The sequence below is a fragment of the Aphelocoma coerulescens genome, unplaced genomic scaffold (assembly GCF_041296385.1).
Source record: "Aphelocoma coerulescens isolate FSJ_1873_10779 unplaced genomic scaffold, UR_Acoe_1.0 HiC_scaffold_56, whole genome shotgun sequence".
Taxonomy (NCBI): Eukaryota; Metazoa; Chordata; class Aves; order Passeriformes; family Corvidae; genus Aphelocoma; species Aphelocoma coerulescens.
Genome location: NW_027183905.1, coordinates 2,713,942 through 2,741,547, shown reverse-complemented (window position 1 = coordinate 2,741,547; position 27,606 = coordinate 2,713,942). Strand labels below are relative to the sequence as shown.

The following is a 27,606-nucleotide window of genomic DNA, read 5'->3' as shown; positions in this document are numbered from 1 at the left end:
GGAAAATATTTTTTGGCAGACCTGGTGGGAGAGGGCTGGTTGTAACCTGCCTTCTGTCAGAGGATATTTTCCTCCAAATTTGTCCAAAAATAAGTCAGTATTTATTTTGAGTGAAAATGATTTCTAATGGCATTTTGAGGGTAAACAAATACAAAGGTAATAATAAGGATAAATACAAAGAAATAAATACAAAGAAATACAAAGAAATACAAAGAAATACAAAGAAATACAAAGAAATACAAAGAAAATACAAAGAGGTGAAAGAGGACAGGAGCTCACTGGACTGGTCCTTGGCAGCGCCCGGGCAGACCCTGCATGAATTTGGCTGCCTGAATGCAGCTCTTGCCTGGGCCCCAGGGGTGGCCCCCTCTGGGTGTCTCTCCCAGCACCACAGGGATGCTCCTGCCTGTTCCCTGGTGCCCCAGGGTTCTGCAAGCGCCTTCTGGGGCCACCCAGACACCTCCCTGGGCCTCTGGGGGTCCCATGGCATGGTGCAGACAGTCACTGAATCAAAGTTTCCTTGGAAGATGGAGGCAGGAGAATATTGTCCACCATCTTCATTCCAGCTGCCCCACACTCCTGCAAATCCTGCTGGGACACTCAGGCTCTCCATTTCGGGGCTCTGGAGCTCCCATGCAAACCCATCCATCACTGTGTCCCCTCTCGCATGGATATCAAGAAAATGACACAGCAATATCTAGAAAATGTGAACTTGATTAATTTGACTGCTCAAAAATTCTACAGCTAGAGGGTGACTGGAAGACTACAGGGTGACAATCTTAAGCCTCCACAAAGGGTCAACAGTTTGGAACTGGAACACTCAGGGAAACTTCAGCTTCTGGGGGAAAAGGTGCCCTTCCTCCTCTGTCCCTTTGCTTTATACATCTGATCTGGGGTCGTATGGTTGGAATATCCCCTTGGCTGATTTGGGTCCGCTGGCCTGGCTGTGTCCCCTGCCAGGATCCTGCCCACTCCCATCCCCTCTGATGGGGGAAGGAATGGCAGAGGGACAGCGCTGCTGGGCAGTAGCCAGAACACCGCTCTGTTACCAGCACCCGTCCAGCTACCAATGCAAAGCACAGCCCTGGAAGGCCCGTGAACTTTCCCTCAGGCAGACGCAACACACGGGACTTGAGCTGCCAGCGGCCCAGGTCACCCTCTGCCAGCCCCGCTCCTTGGACCTTGTGTCCCCCTGGAGCAGAGGGAAGTGCTGAACGAGGAGCCTGCCAGCGCCGGGCAGAGGCAGCCCCGTGGGAGGGCAGAGCAGGCCATGGGCAGGGCGAAATGCAGCCCCTGCGGGCAGCGCTGCTCCCCGGCCGCTCGGGGCGGGCAGCAGCAGCGGCGGGGCCGTGCCCGGCCCGGTGCCCTCGCCCCCGGGGCTGTTGCTGTTTTCTTGTCCTCTTCCAGGTGCAAATGGGAGACTGCCGCTTGGAGGATTACAATAAAAGAATGAAAACGCTCTTTTTGCCGAGTTTGGATGCCAGTCCAATAGAGCAGCTCAGCTCTCAGCTGTCTGCCTCCTCCGTGCCAAGCCAGCACTTTCAGCCTGAAGCAAAGGCCCTCTCTGCAAAGAACCTGCTGGCTGCTTTCTTTCTCCTGCTGTTCATTGACACAGGCAGAAAAGCAGCAACCTGCTTTGGATGCTGAGTCTGTCCAAACAGGTGAACTTTGCCATGGGAAGGCAGGACACGGAGTCTTGAGCCCTGCCCAGCGTCATAGCAATCGCCTTTGTTGCTGCCGTGTATTGTCACTGCCGAGGGTGAAACCCTGTGGGATATGCCCAGCCCTTGCCTTGGAGGGATTTCTGCTGAGACAAGAGATTTTGCAATCACCCAGCAGGACTCCCTTGGGGAGGCAAACCACTTTGGTCATGGCGAGGAAAGGTGGACCCACAATCCTTTGGGAGACCGTATGCAGATCTTTCTGTAACCCATTGGTCTGTCCCAGACCCTCTGTAACCCATTGGTCCCCCACTGATCCCCTGTATCCCTATAAAAGGAAGCCCCCTGGCTCTGTGGAGAGAGAGAGCTCCTCCCTGGCTTTCCCCTTCGCTGGAGGGGACCAACAATAAAGCTACCTCTGTGCGGAACCAGCCACACGGGCCTTCTCGTCTCTCTCTGGTCTGGTTTGGCCTGGAGGTGCCCTGCAGAGCTGAGCTGAAATCACGAGCTGATAATCACTAAAGAGCTGATAGCCTCTGCAAGGGCCCCTCTGCCAGCAGCTGAGAGGAAGACACCGGGCCTCGGGAAGGCGATCCCTTTCGGGACAATCTCCCCGGACCGGTCACCTCTTCCTGGGTCAGAGCCACTGACCCCACCACCAGCTGTAATAGTCTGGGAGAGCCAGGTTTGGGGGAAGCCCGAGAGTCACGGAGTGAGAAGAGCAGAGAGGGGCGATCCCGCAGCTGGGGGACCCCTTGCAGCCTGAAGGGAGGGGGAGGATGGAGAGCAGGGGAACCAGGGACCCCCTGGACACTGAAGTGGGGAACCTGGAAAGGGGGGATCCCTGGGATTCCCCGGACCCCTGATAGCCCAGAGAAGGCGGGAACTCCGGATATGGGGGCACCTCAAAATACACAGGACCCCCAGAAACCCAGAGAGAGGGAACTCCTGAGAGGTTATTTTTGCTGAATCTTAGAGTTTTCTGTTTGAATTTGGATCTCTTGGGCCAAATCGTGATATTTTCTGAATTTTTGGGGTGAGGGAGGGAATCCTGTTGTTTCTAAGGTTTATTGGTCTAAATGTTGTTGGTTTGGTTTTTTGAAGGGCAGAATTTTCCTATTGTGGGGGAGTTTTTCCTCTATATCAAGATTTTGGGAGTTTTGGGGCATGTCTTTGTGTTTGGGGCTTTTGTGGCTGGATCTTAATATTTTGGAGGGTTTTATGGACACAAATGCCTGGTGACTTCTAGAGATGAACTTGGGCTGGAGGAACCCCCAACCTAACACACTCACCCCTTGTTTTTGTCCTGAAAACAGGATTTGTCATTCCAAAGCCATGGCCGGATGGAGAAGGAGGCTGCAAGAAAGAGGAAGATGTCCCGGGACCCCCAGGCAGGTGGGGAGGAAGTCACTGCCCCTTTCCCCCTCTCTCCTGCTCCATCTCCCAGCCCAGCATCGCCCCCAGCTGCAGGACAGCCCTGCTGCCGACACCGTCCTGCCAGGGATGGACTGGGGGGATCTCCTTCCCCTTCCCTGTGGCATGGAGGCAAATCCCATCCTCTCCTTCTCCACTCTCCTTCCTCTCCTCATTCTGTCCTTATTCCTTCCACTTTCCTTCCTCCTCCCTTTCCTCCCTGGTTTCTTCTTCTTGTTCCTTCCTCTCCTTCTACCTTTTCCTTTTCCCTTCTCCCTGTCCCTTCCTCTCCTTCTCCTTCCTGCCCCAGGCACTGAACTGCAGATGGAGACCAGGGGGAACAAATCCCTGTGGCAGAACCTCATGGAAGAGGCCGCTTTGAGCAGCTCCTTGGTGCAGCAATCCAGCGGGGAGGAAAAACTGAAGAGATCCGCGAGGAGTGGCTGCAAACCCAGCCCAGGGAGCTGCAAGGAGGAAAGACCCCCCATGAGACAGAAAGGCAGCCGGAGATCCAGCCACAGCTCAGAGCTGATGGAGAAGCCTCAGGGTGGAGAGAAGCTCCACAAGTGCTTGGAATGTGGAAGAGATTTGGAAATCCACGTGGATGCAGAGATCCCCCGCAGCCCCTGGAGGAGCTCCCACCGGAGCAGGGGGATGCCTGAGGAGAGGGTGTGACCCCGTGGGAGACCCATGGACAGAGGGGCCCCGCTGGAGCAGCCTCTCCTTGCAGGACTGACCCCGGGGCAGAGTGACCCCCGGGGCTGCAGCAGTGTGAGGGGACTGCTGCCCGTGGGACGGACTCGGGGTGGAGAAGTTCCTGGAGAACTGTCTGGTGGGAGGGAGCCCAGAGTGCAGCAGGGGAACGACTCTGTCCCTGAGCAGCGGGAGAAGGCACCGGGGATGAACTGAGCATGGCCCCAATTCCCTGTGTCCTGCACTGCCGGGGTGGGAGGTGGAGCTGGAAGGAGGGATGGGTGAGAGGAAGAAGTTCTGAAGGGTCTTCTTTTAATTCTCCTTATCCTGCTCTGAGTTTTTAGAGTTTTCTGCCACAAATCTCTCCCCTCGTGCACTCAGCCAAAGGGGTTTGGGGCGGTTTTCCCTTTCTCGGGGAAATCAAAGCCATGCACTGATGCTCCGAATTAGGGGCGGGAGTCGGGAGGCTGCAGGGCTTCCCAAGGAGCCGGAGGCAGCCAACACGCAGGGCTGGGCAAGTCGGGCCGGGAGCAGCGGAGAGCTTTGTTTCCCTTCCCAGCTGAATGGCGGCTCGGGCCGGGCCCGTTCCAGGGCTGTTCCTCAGCTGCGGCTTTCCCCTCACGCAGCCCGGGGGGCGCTGGGAGCGCGGGGCGAGGCTGGGCCGTGTGCAGAGCCCGCCCCTCGCTGCGATTGGGCGGTGCTGCCGTCAGTCGTGGTTCTGGCGCGCTGATTGGTCGGAGCGGGGAGCAGCCCGGGCCCGGAGCCGCCGGCAGGGCGGCCGTGGCGCAGCAGAGGCGCCATTGGCGGAGCGTCTGTGCGGGCCCGGGAGCGGCGGCGGCGGCCGGAGCCCGGTGAGGCGGCGGCGGAGCTCGGAGGCGGCCCCAGCGCAGGTGGGAGCCGCGCTCGGTTCTGGCGGGGCTCGGCGCTGGCTGCGGGCGGAGGGGGCGGCAGGGGGCTGGGGCGGGTTCGTTGTGCCGTGTGGGCGCCGTGTTCGCCCTGGCGTGAGGGCGCTGCGGGAGCGGCTGCCCGCGCTCTCCTTGCCGCTGCTGCCTCGGCAGGAGCCGGTGCCGGAGCAGCGCTGGCTCGTCCCGGCTGCTGTGGGTAGGACAGAGGTGGCTGCCCCGTCGGCGGGAGTGTGCGGGAAAGTTCCCGTGGCCAGAGGTTTGTGTCCCCAGAGGAGCCGGAGGAGTCCTGTAAAAGGAACTTTATTCCTGGACCAAGGGAGAGGCCACGGGGCATTTCCCGTGGGCTCTGTCCAAGTGTTGGAGGACGCAGCCTCCTTTTTATGCCGATTTCCGCGGCCGCATCTCCGTGTCCCTTTCCCCCTTGGCTGAGGTCCTTGGAAGGTACAGACTTCCCGATCCGCCTGCTGCATGTGCCCCTTAATGTGCACCCCCACTTTGTATAACATCCGATATTGATGGCTCTGTTAAGTCTTTGTTTCCTTTGTTCTCTGTTTCACCACTTTTCCTTGGCCATCTCTTTGCCAAAAGCAGTTTGAGTCATTTAATTTTCCACAACCTTTTGGTCCTTCTGCTGAAAGAGAATCTGATGCCATCCCAGGGTGAAATGTGGCGTTGCTCATGGGCGTGGATTGATGGGTGAGAAGGTCAGGAGCTGGAGCTGTGTGCTTGGTTATGATTTGGAGGACAGCTTGTAATCTAATGATGCATTGAAATGATTAATGGGTTCTCTGGCACCTGGTATGAATTTGTTCGGGTTCCCAGGGGCTGCTCCATGGTGTTACAGGATTTGTTCTGGTGGCCGTTCATCTTTTCCCCATTTTTGGGCGCTCCCAGAAATGCCAGGGATGCATCAATTGACCTCTTTTCTCTGATTAAATCATCACATCCTTGGATTCCCAAGTGATTTCGCTGACCTTGTGGCAGCAAAAGCAGCCCAGTGGTCAAACGCACCCTGTATAACCCAGACAGTGCCAGCAGATGTTGGAGTGGGGAGAGGGATGATTCCCCCCCGCTTTTGTGAGTGAAGTTCTCCCAACATTCTCCGTTTGCTGTTTTCCTTTGCAGCTTCAGGGATTTCTGTGGCATAGTCAGAGATGCTCAGTGTGGGCTCTGCCTTTAGCGATGCAAATTCCGTCTGTGCAGGGAGGCAGAGCTTGGGGTGAGGGGCAGAGGGAATCAGGCCAATTCCTCTGGCAGGCAAGGAGAGCCTGGGACATTGTGCACACTTCCCCCAGCAGAGATAATTTGCATTTCTAAAGCTCCTCTGCTGGCTGCCTGGAAGGAAGCTTCTCTTCCAAGGCAGCCATCAGGTGACTCACCTATGGGCCCTCCTCCCCCCCCCCCCCAAGCTGCTCCTTTCCCTTTTTTTTTTTTTCCCCTTTTTTTTTTAACTGTTTATGAGTTAAAGGGTCTCCTTTAAAGATCTTCCAGTTTTGCAAAATGTAAGCTACAGGTGAACATCGAAAAACCCATTGCAAAATTCTGTCATCACTAACAGCCACGCACACACATACACAAAACAGCCCAAAGCAATAAAGATTTTTGCTGCTTCTTGTCCTAAGACTGAAAATTGGCTCTCACACCCCTGGCCCAAACCCAGCTGACAATATCAAAGTAGGATTATTAAGAAAAAGCCTTCTAATGATGTAATCTTGTCACCAAAACTGTGGGAAGAACAAAAACTCTCCAACAACCTTTTAAGTGTATGAGGATCAAGGCTGAAGAAAATGAATACAAAAGCTAAATTTTTAGCAATGTAATATTGAACATTTATTAGTAGAACAAAGGCAAATCACAACCTGGGGCGCTTGGCAATGTTGCCAGAGGCGCCCTCCATTCATTTTACTGTGGGCTTAAGTACTCTCCTGAACTGTTACATATTCATTAACCCAGAAAGGAATTTACACTTCCCTCCCCTTTCCCCCTGTCCCGTTTCTGCCCCTTCCCCCAGCAGGACACCGCCTCAGTCCTCTGGATCGCTTCAGAACTGCAGACAGGCCCCCTCTCTCCGGTGCCTCCGCAGTCTCCAGCCTCATTTGCAGCTGCCAGTTCCCTTGGGCGGTGTGAGCTCTGATGAGGTAACAATCTTCCTGGGATGCATGCGGTTTATCTTCTTTGTTTCTCTAAGATGTCTTGATTCCTGGCTCTGTAGTTTCTCACCTCAAAAGACATTTATTACCATGTGTTTATTAAGACATTTCTTAACATACTACAACTATTTCAAAGTTACAATTTACGTTAATCTCGTTTCTACTTAACTACATTTTACCTTAACACTATTTCTACATAATTCATCGTCACTTCTACATGTTTGAATCATATATGTGAAAGACAACATTTATCATTCACTCATTTATCACCAGGGTGAGGAATTCCAAACATGGATTCCAGGGGAGATAATTGAATATCTGGCCTGGGTCTGGCTCTTCTTCTTGCCAAAGCCAATGGCAGCAGCCGTACCCGTGGCATCTTGGTTTCTCTCAGCAGCTTCAGAAGGTGTTTCTTTATTTCCCCATTCATTCTTTCCACCCGACCCGAACTCTGGGGGTGCCAGGGCGTTTGGAGGTCCCACTGTGTTCCTAAAGCAGCCAGAACAGCCTGAAGGGTCATTCCTGTAAAATGAGTTCCCCTGTCAGTGTCTATTGCTTCCACAATCCCGTATCTTGGAATTGTTTGTTCCAAACATGCCTTAAGAACTGATGCAGGGATTGCTGAAGCAGTTGGAAATGCTTCTGCCCCGCTGTGAGCTGCCATGCTGTTAGCAGAAGATATTGAAGCCTTCCTGCTCAGGGCATTTCAGTGCCAGGCTCTTCCAGGCACCCCCAGCTGGGCCCTTTGAGCTGAGCATGCGGGTGCTGAGCTGCGCTTTGTCTCCTTCCCTTTCCTTAAGAGCAGCGTGTCTTGTCACTCTTTTCCCTTCTGCTGCCCTTGCAGACCCATCCCTAAACACCTTTTCTCCCTCAGGCCAGGGAATGTCTGGTAAATCTCTCCTAGGCCGGCTCTGGAGCTCTGTCACTTGACTGCAGCCATGGGTTTCTTGCCAGCCCCGTGTCCAGGGCCATTCAAACAGGAGGCTGGGTTCAACCCTTGCCCTGTCCTCAACTCTGAATCCTCCTGTTCCATCCAACAAGTTTCATTCTGTAAGAACCCAGCGCTGCTCATCCATTTAGAGGCTCCTTTGGTTAACAAAGCTTTACCTTGATGCCGGGCTTGAACAATGAGAGATTCTGCTGCTGTCAGTTTTCAGGCCTCAGTTCCCATTAAAGCCGGGGCTGCACAATTCTGCAATAAGACAATGAGGCCACTCTCTGGCCACTGGGTGAAACATTTGAGCCCAGGAATTCCTTTGGCATGGCCCTGATTAACATCCACATGCAATTCAAATGGTTTTTCCCTGTCTGGGAGGGCCAGGGCAGGAGGCTCAGTTAATCTGCTTTTGAAGCCTTGAAAATTGTGCTTTCCTTCTGGTGTCCATGATGGGGTTTCTTGCCTGGCAGGAGAGGAGTGTTGTAGGGAGAGATGCCTGGCTCCAGAAGCGCTGCCTTTAGCAGGGACTCAGTAAGAGGCTGTAACCCCTTCCTTGCCTCCCTTGGAACAGGGTATTGCTTTTAGACACCACTTGTCCTGGTTGCTTCAGAGGAATTTGGAGAGGCTCCATATCTGATTTTCCCTATTTCCGTGGGGCTGCCCACACTTCTGGGTTCCCTTCAGCAAAGGCCTTCGCAGACATTTGACACCAAGGTACAGCAGCATTAGCCTCTGTATCTCCTTTGACAATATGAATTTGCATTCCCACTTCAGCCACCAAATGCCTTCCCAGTAAATTACAATCACAATTAGGAACAAACAGAAATTGATGTATTTCAAACTCATCCCCCACATCTACTAATAGTGGTTGAATAAAACACCCCTGCTCATCTTTCCCACTTATTCCCTGGATAATGAAAGAACTTCTTGACCATTTCCCCCCTTAGGTCTCAGATTCGGAGTGGATCGAGAGGCCCCTGTGTCCATCAGGAGCGGCCTCGTCTCGATCCAGACGCGCCCTGAATGTTCTCAAGGGCTCTGGTGCGGTGGGTCCCTGGTCTGCTGGGAGCTCTGCCAGCCCTGACAATCCATGTCCATGTGGGGTGGACTTGCTGGTGCTGAGGGTGCTGCTGTCTGTGCTTGCAGTGTCCTTCTGGCCTGCAGATGGACCCCTGATTCCTTGCCAGGGGCTGTTTGGGTGGGCTCTGCCGTGCCGAGGAGGGCAATGCCTGTGCCAGGTGCTTGTGGCCGCCGCCGTCCCCTGGGTGCTGGGGCCCCCTTGGGCCCTGCGGTTCATCCCTGGGGGGCTGTAGAAACTCTGCCATGGCCTTTGCCTTCACCTTGGCCTTTTGCTCATCCCTTCTTGCATTGCCCTGCTGAGCCTTTCTGGCCAAGTGCTGCAGGGGCTTCTTGTGCCTCCCCTGGAGCCCCCTCAGTGCCCGTGGGTGCTCATCCTCTGACAGCTGCTGAGCTTTCTGCAAAATCATTCGTTTCTCCAGTGACCCAAACAAGATCGATAAAAGAAAATCCTGATCCTTCCACATCCCGCAGCCTCCTGGGGGCCGGGGGCCACTGCCGGCCCTGCCCGGGGGGTGTTGGGGTCAGGCAGTGCCTGGTGCTGAGCCCCGGCTGCCCCACAGCCCCGGCCCTGCCCCACAGCTCCCCAGAGGCCCCCAGCCCGTGCTGCCCTGTCCTGCTGCTCCCCACCACAGAGAAACACCCTTATCCTGAGCTTCTTTGTTTCCCAGTCCTGGAATGCAGGGATACGGAAGATCTGGATCAGCTGGCAAATTTTGAGGATAAGATGGTGCTGAAGAGCATCCCAGTCCTCACTTTTTTCTCTTCCTCCTCTTTTCCATCTTCCTTTTTTTTTCTTACCACATAGATTCCTCCTGCTGCTGTTTGCCTTAACCATATTCCTGCACACTCCCTTCAACCAATGCCTTCCCAGCACACCAACACCATCCGTCCCCTGTTGCCGAGACCCCTTCTCAACTTCCCTTTTTACCCCTGCTGGGTGTCCATGTCCTTAATTACCTCAGGGAGAATGTGCAAACTGCCTCAACATTGTCCCCTTTTGATTAGGAAACGATGTCCATGGTTCTGTTCAGGCTTTGTTGTTGTTCTGGAAGTTGAGGGATTGAGCAGGAGCTTGGCTGAGCAGCAGTGTGTGTCAGTCAGTGCCATTTTGTGGAGCTGCTGGTTTGTGCTGTCACTTGCTTGTGTGCAAGTGCGTGTGGCTGTGTCCGAGCAGATTCAGAGCATGTGTTTGTAAGGAGGCGTTGGTGTTGTTGGTTCGCTGGGGGTGCCCGGTTTTCGGGACATCCCCCCTGGAGCAGGGTGTCCCCCCTTGGTGCAGGCGCGGCCCTCAGGCAGCGCTCAGCCAATCAGAAGGCGCGGCGCTGGTGACTCAGCAGTTGCCAGGCAGAGCCGCAGCGCCCGGCGCTCCCCAGCTGGAGCCCACGTGTGGCCCGGCCTTGGCGCCCCCCGCCAGGGGAATTTGGGGAGGTGGGAGGGGGGGAGCGCCAAGGCCGGGCCGGGCCGTGCTGTGCTGGCAGAAGTGGCTGCGGCGGGGGCCGAGTGCGGGCAGGAGCGGCCGAGAGCCCAGCGCTGCCCCAGCCCGAGCTGCCGCAGCTGCATCGCTGCTCGTGCTGTGGGATCCGAGAGCTCTGGGGGGCAGAGCGAGCCAGGGGTGGGTGCTGGGCCCGGGGGGAGGAGGAGAAAGGCTGGAGGAGCAGGGCTGGAGACCAGAATGGTGAAACGATGGCCGTGGGAGCAGCAGGTGGGATTCTGCAGGAGACGGAGTAGTGGGAGAAAGAGTGTGAGGAAGAGTAGGGATACAGGAGGAGGAGCAGGAGGAGGAAGAGGAGGCACCGCAAGGTTCCAGCACTCGCTGTATCTGCAGCCTCCCCCCAGCCCCAGGAGCGTTGCCTCCCTCATCCAGCAGGTGAGCAGGGAGGGGGATCCACGATTTTCCGGGGGGTGAATCTTGGTGTTTCTGAGGTTTCTCAGGCTCCACGTTGGTGCTTTGGTGTTTTATGGGGGCTGAATGTTTGTATTTTGGAGGGTGTTTTATCTGAATCTTGATGTTTTGGGAGTTTTGGGTCTGCGTCTTGATGTTTAGGGGCATTTTGGTCTGAATCTTGGTGTTTTGGAGGTTTTTACAGACACAGGATGCGTGGCGATGGACCAGGGCAGGAGGAGCCCCCAGACCAACGCGCTCACCCCTTGTTTCTTCCCCAATCCAGGATTTGTCATTCCCACGGCGTGGCCGGATGGAGGAGGAGGAAAAACCTCGGAGATGCCACACGAGGAGGGGCTCCAAACGCCGCCCCCATAGATCCAAGGAGGAAAGAGCCCCCCTGTGCCAGGAAGGCGGCTGGAGACCTAGGGGGAGCTCGGCGCTGGGGGAGAAGCCTCAGGGTGGGGAGAAGCCCCACAAGTGCTTGGAATGTGGGAAGGGCTTCAGCTACAAATCCCATCTGAGGGTACACCAGAGGATCCACACTGGGGAGAGGCCCTATCCGTGCTTGGAGTGTGGGAAGAACTTCGGGTGGAGCTCCAGCCTGAGGGTGCACCAGCGCATCCACACTGGGGAGAGGCCCTATGAGTGTTCTGAGTGTGGGAAGAGGTTTCCAACCAGCTCCGATCTCCTCAAACATCAGCGCATTCACACGGATGAGAGGCCCTTCCGCTGCCCCGACTGCCGGAAGGGCTTCAAACGCAACTCCCACCTCATCAGGCACCGGCGCATCCACACTGGGGAAAGGCCCTACGAGTGTCCCCAGTGTGGGGAGAGCTTCAGGCAGAGTTCCAGCCTGTGGACACACCAGCTCATCCACACCGGGGAGCGGCCCTATGAGTGTTCTGAGTGTGGGAAGAGGTTTCAGACCAGCTCCGATCTCCTCAGACATCAGCGCATTCACACGGATGAGAGGCCCTTCCGCTGCCCCGACTGTGGGAAGGGCTTCCAACGCAACTCCACCCTCACCCTCCACCGTCGCATCCACACCGGTGAGAGGCCCTATGAGTGTCCCCAGTGTGGGCAGAGCTTCTCACATAGCTCTGCCTTGACCCGACACCAACGGAGGCACCGCTAAGGGAAGCCCTGCGAGTGCCCCGAGTGCGGGAAGAGTTTCGTGCACTGCTCCAGCTCCATCCCCCGTGGGAGGATCGGTGTTGGATGATCCCCAGTGACCCCCGTGGGGCAGAGCCCTGGTGACCCCCGTTCCGGGTGATCCGCGCTGGGTGGGGGGAAGGTGTTGGAGAGATTTCTTTGCCTTCTCCTTGTGCTGCTGGGATTTGGTTGGGAATAAATTCCCTCCCTGTGCCCAGGCTGGCTCTGTTGTGCCCGTTCTGGTGCTCTAACACTGTCCTCATCATTAATTGTGTTCTTCCCTGATGAGGGAGACGTTCAGATTTTTTCTAGGAGAAAGAACAAGGCGAATGTGACTTCATGCTTCTCAGCCTCTTGGTAGGTGTTTATTAATTGTTATCTAAGGAGTACAAGCCCCTGGCATGGCTTAGACATAGCACAGAGCAGACAATGCAGCAAGAAGACAACTTATCAAGATTTCACAGCCTTTTTACAGGTAAATTACCCAATGAAAGCTTAAAACACAAGATATTTTCACTTTTTTACCCATGTCCAACAAGTTCCTAAATCATGTAGACAGGAGCTGTGGAATTCTGTATCCAATCATCCCAAACCACTATTGCTGCAAAATATGGAGTTAGTGAAGAAGGAGAAAAAAGCTTTTAACTACAACTTATTCTGCATTTTGAGGTTTTCTACTTGTCTCGGTTTGAAAGACAGGTGTCACTAAGGAAGGCAGAAACCTCCCTTGAAGTGGCAGATATAACCCCTTTCCCTCTGAGTTACTATGATTTTGAAATCAAGGGTCTTTAGGCAAAGATGTGGGAAATAGGAATAACAGTTCTTTACTATATATATATATATATATATAACCAGTCAAACAAAACAACGACAACTATGGCAGTAACAGCAAACAATCCCAAACCCAGTCCCAGCCTTCTCGGCTGTCAGGCCCTTTCCCCTCGGGTGCAGTTCCGCTCGCAGCCGGCAGGGGCGCTGGCGGCTCCCGGTGAGCAGGGCAGGTGCGATGGTTCCCCCGCGGCTGCAGGGGGCGCTCCGGAGCGAGCTCGGGGAGCACGCGGCACTGGTGGCCTGGGATCCCGGGAAGGGATGGAACAAAGGAGCTTCACAAACCCCCTGGGCAGCCGATCCTGGACTCCCAGAACAACAGGCTGGAATGGCAGGCACAAACACAAATCCCGGGTGGCAGACGAGATGTATCCAAAAGGGGAAACCCCCCCCCCGGGGCTCCAGGCAGGCAGGGTGAGCAGGGCTACAGCGTAGCGAAGGCTTGAAGCAGCAGCAGGGCAGGGCGGCCACAGCCCAGCCTCCAGCAGGGCAGGGAAATCAGCTTTGGGGTCCCCAGAGTTGTTTCCAGCAGAAAGGAAAGACGCCGAAAACGGGAACCAGCAGCTCCTTTCTCTGCAGCCTCTCCCTCCAGACGCTGAGAACGACCTGAACTCCCAGCCAGGTGAGAACAAAAGCTTGGACAGGCCCTTTTGTCTTTCTTAAGTATGGCTATCTTCTCTCAAGTATGGCCATTTATCTCCTAGCAACATGCTATGGGAAAAAATTCCTTTAACAGAAAAAAAACTGGGACTAAACTAAAACCCGAACACTACTTCTATCTATTTACTATGCAAATAGACCTAAAAACTAAATTTTTCACCCTGTGCTAATATCACACAGTATTCTGTCACCTAATTCACACCATTGCAGATTCAAATTCTTCCCAGAGGCTAGGCAAATTTTCCCATGGACAAAGGTCAAAGCCAGTACTGTCCAGGGGGGTAAAACCTTTCAAAACAGGCAGAGAAGTATTCTCTGCATTCTAGGTTCCCATACATTTGATGACTCATGTTTTTTTTTTCCCTTTGCTTTCTGCCAGGTAGGAGCAGCTGTGTACTTGGTAATCAGCTTACTCTGCCTTTGCTTAACCACTGCGCTCTCGCTGTGTTCTGGCTGAGGGGGGAAATGCTGCATTTTTCTGCTGTTTGTTTTCTGTGTTCAGTCTACAAAAGCCAGTTTTACCAAGCCCTTGAAACAGCCAGAATATTTAAATAGAGCATCGAAGTAAAAGGAGGGCTGTAGAGCTGCTGTAAATAATCCTTTCCTCCCCCCACCCCCGTGGTCACTTTCTCTGAACATGGTAATTCTGGACAGTATTGTAAGAGCACAGAGGCAACAAAAGCAGGTGGTTACTGTAGTTTCAGTGAATGAAGCCAGTTTTACTTGGCTGAAGGTGTTTTCTAATTTCTGTCCTCTTGCCTGATATTCATGAAGGGCCTTTCTGAGCGCATTGAAGTCCTGACTGTTTTCATGTAACATTTGATCTCTTTTACCTATAAAAGCACAGGGACCATCTCTGATGTTTTTAAGTACATCCTTAAGCCCAGGGTTTTATTGCCACTGTGGCTGACTCAGATCTGTGGAGGAGCACAAGCACTTTCCTTATGCTTTGTCCAGAGAAGCTGGGGCTGCCCCCGGATCCCTGGCAGTGTCCACAGCCAGGCTGGGTGGGGCTGGGAGCAGCCTGGGGTAGTGGGAGGTGTCCCTGCCCAGGGCAGGGGTGGCACTGGATGGGCTTTAAGGTCCCCCCAGCCCAGTGCATGATTCTGTAATTCAGTGATCAACAGAACCTGTGGCTGTGGGCAGAGCTGGGTTCACTTGAAGTTCAGGAAACAAAGCAGCAGCCACAGCTTCCTCGTGCCCAGCCGGGGCTGTGCTGCGGGAAATTAACGGGAATTGCGGAGGAAGAGATTCGATGCCATTTCCAGGGAGCTGCAGTATGTCTGTGGTCATGTGGGGGTGTTACAGCGGGGAATACTGTAACAAGTATATATCAAACCAGGAGTCCCATGGAAAGGAAATATATCTGGACAGATTCATGGTAGATGTTTCAGAGAGATGTTTATTTCTCCAGCCGCATGGCTGGGGCTCTGCTCAGGAACTGCTGCAGTCACGGGACCCCGGGACCTTTGCTCATCCCGGGGAACACAAACCAACCAATGGGGAACGAGGCTGACCAGGGGCAGGGAAACCCCATGCCTCCCCCCCCAGGGCCCCTCCCCCCAGGGCCCCATGGCAGGGGGGGGAGACCCCAACATCTCACCCGTTTTATTTTAATAAAATGAGAATGAAAACAACTGGATAAACATAACAGAAACAGTTTCAAAACAAAACAAGCCACTCTCCTGAGTCTTTAAATGTCCAAACAGATTCTCTGGAACATCTTACGGCTGACAGAAGGGAAACAGAACTCTCTGAGCATGCTTTGTGGGGAAACTGAGGCAGGAGAGGGCTTGATTTCTTCCCTCCCCCTTTTCATCCCCCCATCGGCATTGAAGAGGAATTGTAAGGAAATGGAACTGTATAAGGAAGCCATGGGGTGAAAAACGGATTAGGAATAAACTGGGGATAGGGTAAACTTAGGAAAGGGTTCATATTGGGTATAGGGTAAAAGGGGAAATTAGGCTGCGGGTAGGGAGATTGCTGGGATGGATATTGTTTATAATTTTGTGCATAACGGCTGCCTTTGACAGGAATACCCCCAGGCCCAGTAACATTCGCTGCTTGTAAACCCTTCTTTCCTTGCACTATATCAAACTGTACAACTTCCCCATCTCCTACACTTTGCAGGTAATTTTTAGGGTTATTCCTTTTAATGGCAGTTCTACGGATGAATAAGTCTTCCCCTGTATCATCTCGTGTTATAAATCCATAGTTGTTTTTTACATCGTACCATTTCACAGTTCCTGTGACTTTCGTTGCTAAAACTTCTCCTATCGCGTGCTTACGTGTTTGTCGTGGGTGCCGGTCCCGCGTGGCTGCTGCCTCGCCGACTCCAATGTCTTGGCCAGGGCCTCGCGTTGCGGCCGCTCTGTGTCGTCCGAGCGGCGCTGCTCCGGCGCATGTCTGGGCTCTGCGCGACCCCGCGCTGCCATCGCCGCTGGCTCCGTGGCCTGTGAGTGGTTCCACTCCACAAACTCCACGCTGCTTCGAGAGCGGCCCCGTTTCGGCTCGGCGCTGCACTGCGCGGCTTCTCGTGTCACTGTGGAAACCGCCGCTTCCCCCTCCACAGGGCTCTCCGAGCCGTGTGCTCAGAGCGGCCCACCACGCCGAGCCCCGGTTCCTGGCTGCTCGTGGCCCACGGCACCCATGGCGCCTGCGGCGTCGCTCCCTCACTCGCGGCCGCGTGGCCAGGGACCCTGAGACAGGGATGGGGTCTGCGATAAGGCGCGCGCTCCCGAGGGGGCCGGGCGCATCCAGCACAGGCACCTCTGCCGGCACGGCTGCAGTCAGGCGCTCCCAGGGTGGCTGCCACCAGGTCTCGGCCACGGGAGAAGTATGATCTTCTGCTTTAGGGGTAATGGGACCATACAAATGCTCTTCAAGAGCGTCCCTGATTATAAGGTATGCACGGAAAGCTTCGCTTTGATCCCATACCTTATCCCAGATCTCATTCCAGAAACACCCCTCACAAGATTCAGGAGGTTCGATATCAAAAAGTAAGTCTCGAGAAATATAGGGGAACCTTTTGAAAAGCCACGTAAAGAAGTGTTCTACATCTCCCGGTTGCATTACTTTTTTGTTTTGTTGTTCAAGGATTCCTTTTACTTCTAGATACATTTTTTTCTGTGGCTCAGAGAGCCCCATTTCCCACGATTCTTCCATAGTCCAGAGAGAATATCCAAACCAAGATGAGAAGAGAGAGGCCTAGAGTTGTTTTTTACTCATGAATTTCCTCAGGGATCGGTGTCTTGCCCGCATTCTTCCACCAGGGGCTGAATGTTTATCTTTTGGAGGGGGTTTTTTCTGAATCTTGATTTTTTGGAAGTTTTGTGTCTGTGTCTTGATGTTTGTGGGACTTTTGGGCTGAATCTTGGTGGTTTTGAGGTCTTAACAGACACAAGATGCCCGGTGATGGACTTGGGCAGGAGGAACCCCCAGCCATGGCGCTCACCCATTGTTTTTCCCCCCAGACTAGGATTTGTCATTCCCAAGGCGTGGCTGGATGGAGGAGGAGGAAAAGCCCCGGAGATGCCGCATGAGGAGGAGGGGCTGCAAACGCAGCCCAGAGAGATCCAAGGAGGAAAGAGCTGCCCTGGGCCAGGAAGGCGGCCGGAGATCCAGGCAGAGCTCAGAGCTGGGGGAGAAGCCTCAGGGTGGGGAGAAGCCCCACAAGTGCTTGGAATGTGGGAAGGGCTTCAGCTACAAATCCCATCTGAGGGTACACAAGGAGGATCCACACTGGGGAAAAGCCCTATGAGTGTGGGGAATGTGGGAAGAGCTTCACCAGCAGCTCCGAGCTGATCCAGCACCAATGATCCACACTGGGGCAAGGCCCTATGAGTGCTTGCAGTGCGGGAAGAGCTTCGGGTGGAGCTCCACCCTGTGGACACACCAGCGTATCCACACTGGGGAGAGGCCCTACGAGTGTTCTGAGTGTGGGAAGAGGTTTCAGACCAGCTCCGATCTCCTCAGACATCAGCGCATTCACACGGATGAGAGGCCCTTCCGCTGCTCCGACTGTGGGAAGGGCTTCAAACGCAACGCCCACCTCATCTCCCACTGGCGCATCCACACTGGGGAGAGGCCCTATGAGTGTCCCCAGTGTGGGAAGAGCTTCTCACACAGCTCCACCTTGACCCAACACCAATGGAGGCACCACTAAGGGAAGCCCTGCGAGTGCCCCGAGCGCGGGAAGAGCTTCGTGCGCTGCTCCAGCTCCATCCCCCGTGGGAGGATCGGCATTGGATGATCCCCAGTGACCCCTGTGGGGCAGAGCCCTGGTGACCCCCGTTCCCGGTGATCCGCGCTGGGTGGGGGGAAGGTGTTGGAGAGATTTCTTTGCCTTCTCCTTGTGCTGCTGGGATTTGGTTGGGAATAAATTCCCTCCCTGAGCCCAGGCTGGCTCTGTTGTGCCGGTGCTCGGGGCAGGATCTCTCCCAGTCCTTCTCTCAGCTCCTGGACCTTTCCTTGTATTTCCTGTCCCTGTGCAGTAGCAGAGGGCAGGGACAGAGCAGTTTTGGTGTCTCCCGGCATCCAGTAAAGGCCAGCTTAGTCCTGGGCATTGTGAGGGGCTTGTGGGGGTCCTCCGTTTGCTTATTTAAACCATACGGAAACGGGGGAATTCCTTTTGTTCCAGCTCTCCTGCCGGAAGGTGGGGGGGCCTTGGAGGCTCCGGGCCCCGCCGGGTCAGGGCCCCTGCACCCCCTCCTTTCCCAACGCCGCAGCACAGACCCTGTGTCACTGCTGGGGGGGAACTGTCCCAGAGCCGCAGGCAGCTAAAGCCAGCCATGGAGTGCCACACAGCTAAACCCATCCAGCGCGGCTCCCTGGCACCGGCGGGTCCCTCTCCTCTCCACGCGGGGCCGGCGGAGCCAGCGGGAGCCGGCGGAGCCTCCTGTCTGCAGCCAGCACACTCCGCGCTGAACTGAAGAGGACACCACGCAGCCAGCAGCACAAAGGGAGCCAGGCTTTCTCCACTGTAGAGCCCGAACAAGAACACTCTTCAACGTGGCGGCTTCGGAGTCAGAGAGAAGAGAAAGTGAGTCCTGTGGGACGGAGCTGGAAATGGCGACGGGAGAAAAGAGGGCGGTGCCGCGATTCTCGCGCGCAGCTTAAAAAACTTCCTGCAGGCCGTGGTAAGAAACTGTAATATCACAAACTGTTTGGCTCTTTGATCCATTTGGAGTACATGGAGGGATGGAAAGTTCACCCGTGACCCATGAAATTTATGAAAAGTGCCTGTGCCAGGCTATATAGAAGTATTGAGAGGCTTTTAGAGACCTCCTGTCACAAAAAACAAACAAACAACCCTTTGTGTTCAGGCCAAAGTAATTCATCCTTACAAAGACTAATAACCCCATGTGAAGGCCCATGTCTGGCAGTGTGAAGGAATTGTGAGATTTTTCAGGGCAGAGATGTTTTACACCACAGCAGATTGTTTCTTTCCGGGCGGGTCTGCTGTTGGTGGCACTTTGGGAACCACGTGATGCAGAAGAAAACCCTTTTTTCCTTAAGCATAACAAAGAGACTCTTCAAGAACTGCAACACTGACTAAAATCCCATGTTCTGCTTCCTTTGTGCAAGTTGGGTAAAAGGAGGGAAGTGCTGGAAGAGAGGGAGGTTTGCTTTAATTTCTTGTTATTTCCTTTTACTTTTAATTCTGTTGGTAATAAACCTTTTCTTTGTACAGCAACTGTTTAAGTTTGAACCTGTTCTGCCTCGCAGCTCTCTAGTTTTCCTCAATATTTTCTTATTTTCCCCTTATGAAAAAAACAGATTTTGTGTGCTTGACGCTCAGCTGCGTCAAACCACGACAGGCAGAGCCCTGGTGCCCCCCGTCTGAGTGATCCATGTTTGGATCCAGTGTCCTGGGTTTGCATGGCCAGGCTTTGGAAATAGGGGGCCTCCAGGGGTGGCTTCCTTGAGCAGCTTCCAGAAGCTTCCCCCGTGTCCGGCTCCTGTTCCGCCCCGCCCCTGAAGGCGAGGGTAACCCAGGGTCTGGTTCATGGCTCCCCTGGGGCAGATGAGAGTGAAACAACAGTGAAAGATCTGTGTTTATAAATATATCTCTGTAGGGTTTATTTCAGAACAGTTTGGTTGCTGTGTGAAGGGGGTTTGGAGCCCTTTTGGTTACCATCTCCAGTAATATTAAAAGCATAAAAGTAACACTTAGGAAACGTGTAAGGGCAAAGAAAGTATGAGAGTAGAAGGATACACAGTCAGCAGCCCTGGATCAGCAACAAAACTTTTGGTTTTGGTTGTTCCAATGTCGCTGTCCTTGGTGTAAGTGATGGTCCCAGGCTGGATCCCGTGGGGGCTGGGGAAGCCCCGGAAACTCCAAGTTCGGTGGGTTAATACAGGTTCAGGTTTGGGTGAACACCCAGGTACCTCCCGCGGGGGAGTTTTGCAGTGTCCGATGTCACACTGTGGATCCCGGGGCACTTTGGGGGCTCTGATGGTTTATGGCCCCTTCTAAGACATGGCCCTGCCCCTCCCGGCAGCGCAGCTGAGCCAGGCATGGCCCATGCGAAGGGATGGCAACCTCCAGGCCTCTGTGTGCATGTCCCGGGCCTGGCCCGGGCGGGTTCCCAGAGCTGGGCCAGTTGTGTAAGGGAGGGCGCTGCCCTGCTCCAAAGCCCTGTCCCACCTGGCCGGATCTGCTTCCCATCGGCCTCTGCCCTTCCCTGGCTCCAGGCCCGGCTCGGCCCCTCCGGGCTGGGTGTTCCCCCCCTGTGCCCCTGGGCGCTCCCTGTGCCCACGGCCAGCAAAGGCCCCGCTGCTGCTGCCGGTGGCCAATGGTTTGAGCCACTAACCCGGAACATTTCAGTCCCTCACAGCTCTGCACCCCAAAAGCCGAGAGGGATCGAAGGCGCCTCAAAGCGACTCCATCCCACTGCAAAGGGCTCAATTCCACCTCAAAACAACTCCATCCCACCTCCAAATTTTGGGGTATCCCCTGTGCCCAAACTGCTCCCAGTTGTAGATGTTCATGTCCATGAACTTCACCCAGTTGTTGTCATCAAGGAAGTGCCAGTGGGCTTTTCCCCAGGAATGGAACACACCTGTGTGGGAGACAGGTCAGGGGGTGCCCCCCTCCAGCAGCCCCCAGCACCCCACAGCAGGTTGGGAGCTCAAGGGACCCCCCTGGACACCCCTTTCCCACCCCTCTCTGCCCCACGGCCGCCTCAGCACCAGCTGCTGGGTGGGGAGGAACCCCCCATGAGACCCCCAGGGAGGGACAGGGGTTTGGGGACCACCCCAGTGAGGTTCTGCCCCCCCGAGAGCCCCAGGGAACTGCTCAAGAGATCAAGTGATGGGGAAATGAAGGGATTCTCATGGGAAGTCCTTTCCCGCTGTGCCCCTATCCCTTATCCCCCTCTCAGACACCTTTCCCATCGTCCCCCCACCTCTCCCCACCCCACCCCCCCGCCTGCAGCCGGGGGCTCCCAGCACCCAGTGCAGGGTGACACGGGGGGGACACACGGGGGTTCCAATTCCCGATCCATCCCAGGGCCGGTTTTGCCCCCCCAATCTCGACCCCCCTGTGGGGTTCCCCAGAGTCCCTCCCCAGTGCCCCCAATGAACGGGACCGGGCCTTACTGGGAACACTGGGAGCAGCCGGGTGGGGGCAGAGTGACAGCGGGGCTGGGGGGACACACGACCCCCCCGAAAATCAGCGCGGGGATGGAGCAGGGGGCACCGGCCGGGCCCGAGGCCACGGGGAGGGGCTGCGGCCGCCGGCGGCTCAGGAGCTCTGTGGGCAGAGAAAAGGGGGTGACATCGGGCTGGGGATCCCGGGGGGGGCACACACGCTCTGGGGGAGGGGGGATGCGATCCCCGGGACCCCCCGTCACCTCCTCGAGCAAGTGAAAGCCGAGCCCCAGCGCCAGGAAGATGAAGCCCAACACAAAGTCCCCGATCCCCATCCGAATCTTGCTGCGGGCAGTGTCCGCTGGCATCTCTGGGGGGTCCACAGGGGTCAGGACCTCTCAAAAAACCCCCCAGAGAGCCATCAGGACCCCCTAAACCCCTCTTTTTTTCATCCCCAATCTGTCCAGAACGCTGTTAAACCTTCTAGCACATGCCAAACCCACTCTCATCTCCTCCAGGAGTCCACAAACCCCATCCCAGTTGCTCCCTGTCCTGCGAGAGTCTCCCAAACCCTCTCCCAGTCCCTTTGCCACGGTTAAAAAGAAGGGTGGCTCTTGATGGAATGCCCAACACCGAAAAACAGGACAAGAGATCGGCCTAGAAGCATAGACAGCTTCGGGTTGGGGTGTTCTGAGAGAAGTGAGCTGCCCTCGTGAGAGGGGAGTGGATTGAGAGCACTGGGGAGGCACTGGGAGGGCACTGGGAGCGACTGGGAATGGAGCGCGCGGCACTGGGAGGCCGAGTCCAGCACGGGGCACTCGGCGCTGCGGGTCTGCCTGGCAACTGATGAGTCATCAGAGAGACGCGCTCTGATTGGCTGAGGGGCGTCAGCGCCACGCAGGGCTGCGATGGCACGCGCGGGGGCACTGGGAGAGACTGGGATGGACTGGGAGAGACTGGGAGAGACTGGGAGAGACTGGGAGAGACTGGGATGGACTGGGAGGGACTGGGAGGGACTGGGACACCTCAGGGGAACCTGGAAGGACAAGAGGCCCCGGGGATGGCAACCAGGGGGGCTGAGGGGCTCCAGGCTCATCCCCAGGGCAGGGCCCGAGGGGACTCGCTCTGCCCGACGTTCTGCACCTCTGCGGGCCGCGAGCAACGGGGCAACGATGTCGCGGTGGTGCCGGCAGAGCCTGTCCGCCAGAGCCCGTTTGTACCCCAGTCTGGCTGGATGGCTGTTCCAGCACTGCGCCTGTTTCTCCCCACACGGGCTGTCCCCCACAAACAGCCCCACATCGCTGGCGAGTGCAGTTGCTGCTCCCGCTGTCAGATGCTCCTCTGCACCAACCTCACCCGCTCGGTGCCCTTAATGAAGTGACACTCGGACTTCATCATCCCCTGGAACACCCCTGTGTGTGCGGGACACAGCTCAGGGGGTGCCCCCCCGCAGCCCCCAGCACGCCCAGAGCTCCGGGAGCCACCCCGGATCCCCGCTCCACACCCCCTGTGCCCCACGGCCGCCACGGGACCCTCCTGCCCGTGCTCTGACTTCCTCTTTTCGACCCTTCTCCCTATTTCACATCCCCTCCCCCGCCATTTCCAGCCCCTCCCCAGAGGAGTTTTGGAGTCCCATTCCCCCCTTTTCACCCTTTCCACCCTTTTCCCCCACAATCCCCCAATTCCCAGCCCACTCCCGCTCAGTTTTAGGGTCCCATCCTCCGCTTTTCCCCACTTTCCCAGCCCCTCCCACCCGTTTCTCCCACACTCTTCAGCCCCCTCCTGCTCTTCCTTTGAGGGTCCCCTCCACCTCTCACTCATTTTAGGGGTCCCATCACCCCTTTTTCCACTTCTCCCCCCCTTTCCCATTGCGTCCCGCCCCTCCTGCTCACCCAAGAGCTCCCCGCCCGCAGCCAGGGGGGCTCCCAGCACCACCAGCGCCACCAGTACGGCCCCAGCTGCCACCACTCGCCCCATGGCCAGCGCTGGCCACGATTTTGATTGGCTGAGAGGCTTTAGGGACGCTGCAGCCCCGCGGTGGGGTTTTTCGGAGGGGGAACCTCGAGGTGCGGTGCAGGTGGGAGCTCAGTTGTGCCCAGAAATGTGTCCCCAGGGACGCGGGATCTCAGGGGTGCCCATGGCCTGGGGTGACGCTGGCCCGGTGCCAGGCACCCACCAAAGCCACTCTGTCCCTGCCCCCCACAGCCACACAGGGGAGAGAAAATGGAACCGAGGGTTCCTGGGTGGGGACAAGGACCGGGAGAGATCCCTCAGCAAACACCGGTATGGGCACAACAGGCTCTAATTAGAGATATTACTTAAACGCATGACACTGAAAAAATAACAGCAGGAGAATAAGAAGGAAACGAAGACCCTTAAAACCACCCTCCCCCTCCTCCCTCCTTCCCAGGGGCTGTGGGGGCATCTCTGCATCCGGCACCTCCATCTTTGGAGCTGCCACGGATTGGCTCTGCCAGACATGGAGGAAGCTTCCAGATCCTTCTCTCAGAAGCCACCTCTGAACCAAACCCGCTACCAAAACCAGGTTGTGCAAGCTAAATAGAGCCCCAAAAGTGGGGACCCAGGTATCCAGGAGCTCAGGTGCACCCCAAAATGGGGATGGACATGTCCAGGGGCTCAGCTTTGCCCAAAAACGAGGCCCCAGCTGAGGCCGTTCTCTGCTTGGCTGAGCGCTGCCTGAGGGCTGGGGCTGCAGCAACGGGAGGGACACCCTCCTCCAGCGGGGATGTCCCGTAAATGGAGGACACCCACAAGTCCCTCACGACCCTCAGGGCTGGGCTGGCCCTGCCTGGATGCCGGGAGACACCAAAACCGCTCTGTCCCTGCCCTCTGCTACTGCACAGGGACAGGAAATACAAGGAAAGGCCCAGGAGCTGAGAGAAGGACCGGGAGAGATCCCGCCCCGAGCACCGGCATGTGCACAACAGAGCCAGCCTGGGCACAGGGAGGGAATTTATTCCCAACCAAATCCCAGCAGCACAAGGAGAAGGCAAAGAAATCTCTCCAACACCTTCCCCCCACCCAGCGCGGATCACCCGGAACGGGGGTCACCAGGGCTCTGCCCCACGGGGGTCACTGGGGATCATCCAACGCCGATCCTCCCACGGGGGATGGAGCTGGAGCAGCGCACGAAGCTCTTCCCGCACTCGGGGCATTCGCAGGGCTTCCCTTAGCGGTGCCTCCGTTGGTGTTGGGCCAACAGAGAGTTCCTGGAAAAGCTCTTCCCACACTGGGGACACTCGTAGGGTCTCTCACCGGTGTGGATGCGCCGGTGGAGGGTGAGGGTGTAGTTGCGTTGGAAGCCCTTCTTGCAGTCGGGGCAGCGGAAGGGTCTCTCATCCGTGTGAATGCGCTGATGTAGGAGGACACTGGAGCTCTTCTGAAACCTCTTCCCACACTCAGAACACTCGTAGGGCCTCTCCCCAGTGTGGGTGCGCTTGTGTACCCTCAAGTCAAAGCTAAACGCGAAGGTCTTCCCACACTCCCCACACTCATAGGGCCGTTCCCCAGAGTGGATCCTCTGGTGCCGGATCAGGGTGGAGCTCTGGCTGAAGCCCTTCCCACATTCCCCACACTTGTAGGGCTTTTCCCCAGTGTGAATCCTCTGGTGTTCCCTCAGATGGGATTTGCAGCTAAAGCCCTTCCCACATTCCAAGCACTTGTGAGGCTTCTCCCCACCCTGAGGCTTCTTCCCCAGCTCCGAGCTACCCCTGGATCTCCGGACACCTTCCTGGCACAGAGGGGCTCTTTCCTCCTTGGATCTCTCTGGGCTGCGTTTGCAGCCCCTCCTCGTGCGGCATCTCCAGGGCTTTTCCTCCTCCTCCATCCGGCCACGCCTTGGGAATGACAAATCCTGGATTGGGGAAAAAACAAGGGGTGAGTGCCTTGGGTTGGGGGTTCCTCCTGCCTGAGTCTATCACCAGGAATCTTGTGTCTGTAAAAATTTCAAAACCACCAAGATTCAGACAAAACCCGCTACAATATATAAACATTCAACCCCCATAAAATACCAAAGCATCAACACGGAGCCCAAGAAACCTCAGAAACACCAAGATTCACCCACGGGAAAATCGTGGATCCCCCTCCCTGATCACCTGCTGGATGGGGGGGGCAACGCTCCTGGGGCTGGGGGGAGGCTGCAGATACAGCGAGTGCTGGAACCTTGCGGTGCCTCCGCTTCCTGCTCCTCCTCCTGTATCCCTACTCTTCCTCACACTCTTCTCCCTCACACTACTCCTTCTCCTGCAGAATCCCACCTGCTGCTACCACGGGCATCGTTTCACCATTCTGGTCTCCAGCCCTGCTCCTCCAGCCTTTCTCCTGCTCCCCCCGGGCCCAGCACCCAGTCCTGGCTCGCTCTGCCCCCCAGAGCTCTCGGATCGCACAGCACGAGCAGCGATGCAGCTGCGGCAGCTCGGGCTGGGGCAGCGCTGGGCTCTCGGCCGCTCCTGCCCGCACTCGGCCCCCGCCGCAGCCACTTCTGCCAGCACAGCACGGCCCGGCCCGGCCTTGGCGCTCCCCCCCTCCCACCTCCCCAAATTCCCCTGGCGGGGGGCGCCAAGGCCGGGCCACACGTGGGCTCCAGCTGGGGAGCGCCGGGCGCTGCGGCTCTGCCTGGCAACTGCTGAGTCACCAGCGCCGCGCCTTCTGATTGGCTGAGCGCTGCCTGAGGGCCGCGCCTGCACCAAGGGGGGACACCCTGCTCCAGGGGGGATGGCCCGAAAACCGGGCACCCCCAGCGAACCAACAACACCAACGCCTCCTTACAAACACATGCTCTGAATCTGCTCGGACACAGCCACACGCACTTGCACACAAGCAAGTGACAGCACAAACCAGCAGCTCCACAAAATGGCACTGACTGACACACACTGCTGCTCAGCCAAGCTCCTGCTCAATCCCTCAACTTCCAGAACAGCAACAAAGCCTGAACAGAGCCATGGACATCGTTTCCTATACAAAAGGGGACAATGCTGAGGCAGTTTGCACATTCTCCCAGAGCTAATTAAGGACATGGACACCCAGCAGGGGTAAAAAGGGAAGTCGAGAAGGGGTCTCAGCAACACCGGACGGATGGTGTTGGTGTGCTGGGAAGGGATTGGTTGAAGGGAGTGTGCAGGAATATGGTTAAGGCAAACAGCAGCAGGAGGAATCTATGTGGTAAGAAAGGAAAAAGAAGATGGAAAAGAGGAGGAAGAAAAAAAGTGAGGACAGGGATGCCTTATAGCACAATCTTATCCTCAAAATTTCTTTGATTATTCAGGCAATAAGTGGGAAAGATGAGCAGGTGTGCTTTATTAAACCACTCTTAGTAGATGTGGGGGATGGCTTTGAAATACATCAATTTCTGTTTGTTCCTAACTCTGATTATAATTTACTGGGAAGGGATTTGGTGGCTAAAGTGGGAATGCAAATTCATATTGTCAAAGGAGATACAGAGGCTAATGCTGCTGGACCTTTGTGTCAAATGTCTGCGGAGGCCTCTGCTGAAGGGAACCCAGAAGTGTGGGCAGCCCCAGGAAAATAGGGAAAATCAGATATGGAGCCTCTCCAAATTCCTCTGAAGCATCCAGGACAAGTGGTGTCTAAAAGCAATACCCTGTTCCAAGGGAGGCAAGGAAGGGGTTACAGCCTCTTACTGAGTCCCTGCTAAAGGCAGCGCTTCTGGAGCCAGGCATCTCTCCCTACAACTCTCCTCTCCTGCCAGGCAAGAAACCCCATCATGGACACCAGAAGGAAAGCACAATTTTCAAGGCTTCAAAAGCAGATTAACTGAGCCTCCTGCCCTGGCCCTCCCACACAGGGAAAAACCATTTGAATTGCATGTGGATGTTAAACAGGGCCATGCCAAAGGAATTCCTGGGCTCAAATGTTTCACCCAGTGGCCAGAGAGTGGCCTCATTGTCTGCAGAATTGTGCAGCCCCGGCTTTAGTGGGAACTGAGGCCTGAAAACTGACAGCAGCAGAATCTCTCATTGTTCAAGCCTGGCATCAAGGTAAAGCTTTGTTAACCAAAGGAGCCTCTAAATGGATGAGCAGCGCTGGGTTCTTACAGAATGAAACTTGTTGGATGGAACAGGAGGATTCAGAGTTGAGGACAGGGCAAGGGTTGAACCCAGCCTCCTGTTTGAACGGCCCTGGACACGGGGCTGGCAAGAAACCCATGGCTGCAGTCAAGTGACAGAGCTCCAGACCCGGCCTAGGAGAGATTGACCAGACATTCCCTGGCCTGAGGGAGAAAAGGTGTTTAGGGATGGGTCTGCAAGGGCAGCAGAAGGGAAAAGAGTGACAAGACACGCTGCTCTTAAGGAAAGGGAAGGAGACAAAGCGCAGCTCAGCGCCCGCATGCTCAGCTCAAAGGGCCCAGCTGGGGGTGCCTGGAAGAGCCTGGCACTGAAATGCCCTGAGCAGGAAGGCTTCAATATCTTCTGCTAACAGCATGGCAGCTCACAGCGGGGCAGAAGCATTTCCAACTGCTTCAGCAATCCCTGCATCAGTTCTTAAGGCATGTTTGGAACAAACAATTCCAAGATACAGGATTGTGGAAGCAATAGACACAGACAGGGGAACTCATTTTACAGGAAAGATCCTTCAGGCCATTCTGGCTGCTTTAGGAACACAGTGGGAC

General features: G+C 55.8%; 2 protein-coding genes across 2 annotated transcripts in view; one reads left to right on the top strand and one right to left on the bottom strand.

Annotated features, from left to right (window-relative positions):
* The window catches only part of LOC138101927 (uncharacterized), a 958,962-nt gene that overhangs the window by 86,414 nt on the left and 844,942 nt on the right, over window positions 1-27,606 (bottom strand). Inside the window, 1 exon segment of the mRNA XM_068999675.1 lies at window positions 24,443-24,656. Coding sequence (XP_068855776.1) covers window positions 24,443-24,656 — 214 coding nt within the window.
* Window positions 4,568-12,213, top strand: LOC138101877 (zinc finger protein 154-like). The gene is made up of 2 exons (XM_068999631.1): window positions 4,568-4,657; window positions 11,008-12,213. The coding sequence occupies exon 2, from the start codon at window positions 11,035-11,037 to the stop codon at window positions 11,857-11,859; it is 825 nt and encodes a 274-aa protein (XP_068855732.1). The 5' UTR covers window positions 4,568-4,657; window positions 11,008-11,034; the 3' UTR covers window positions 11,860-12,213.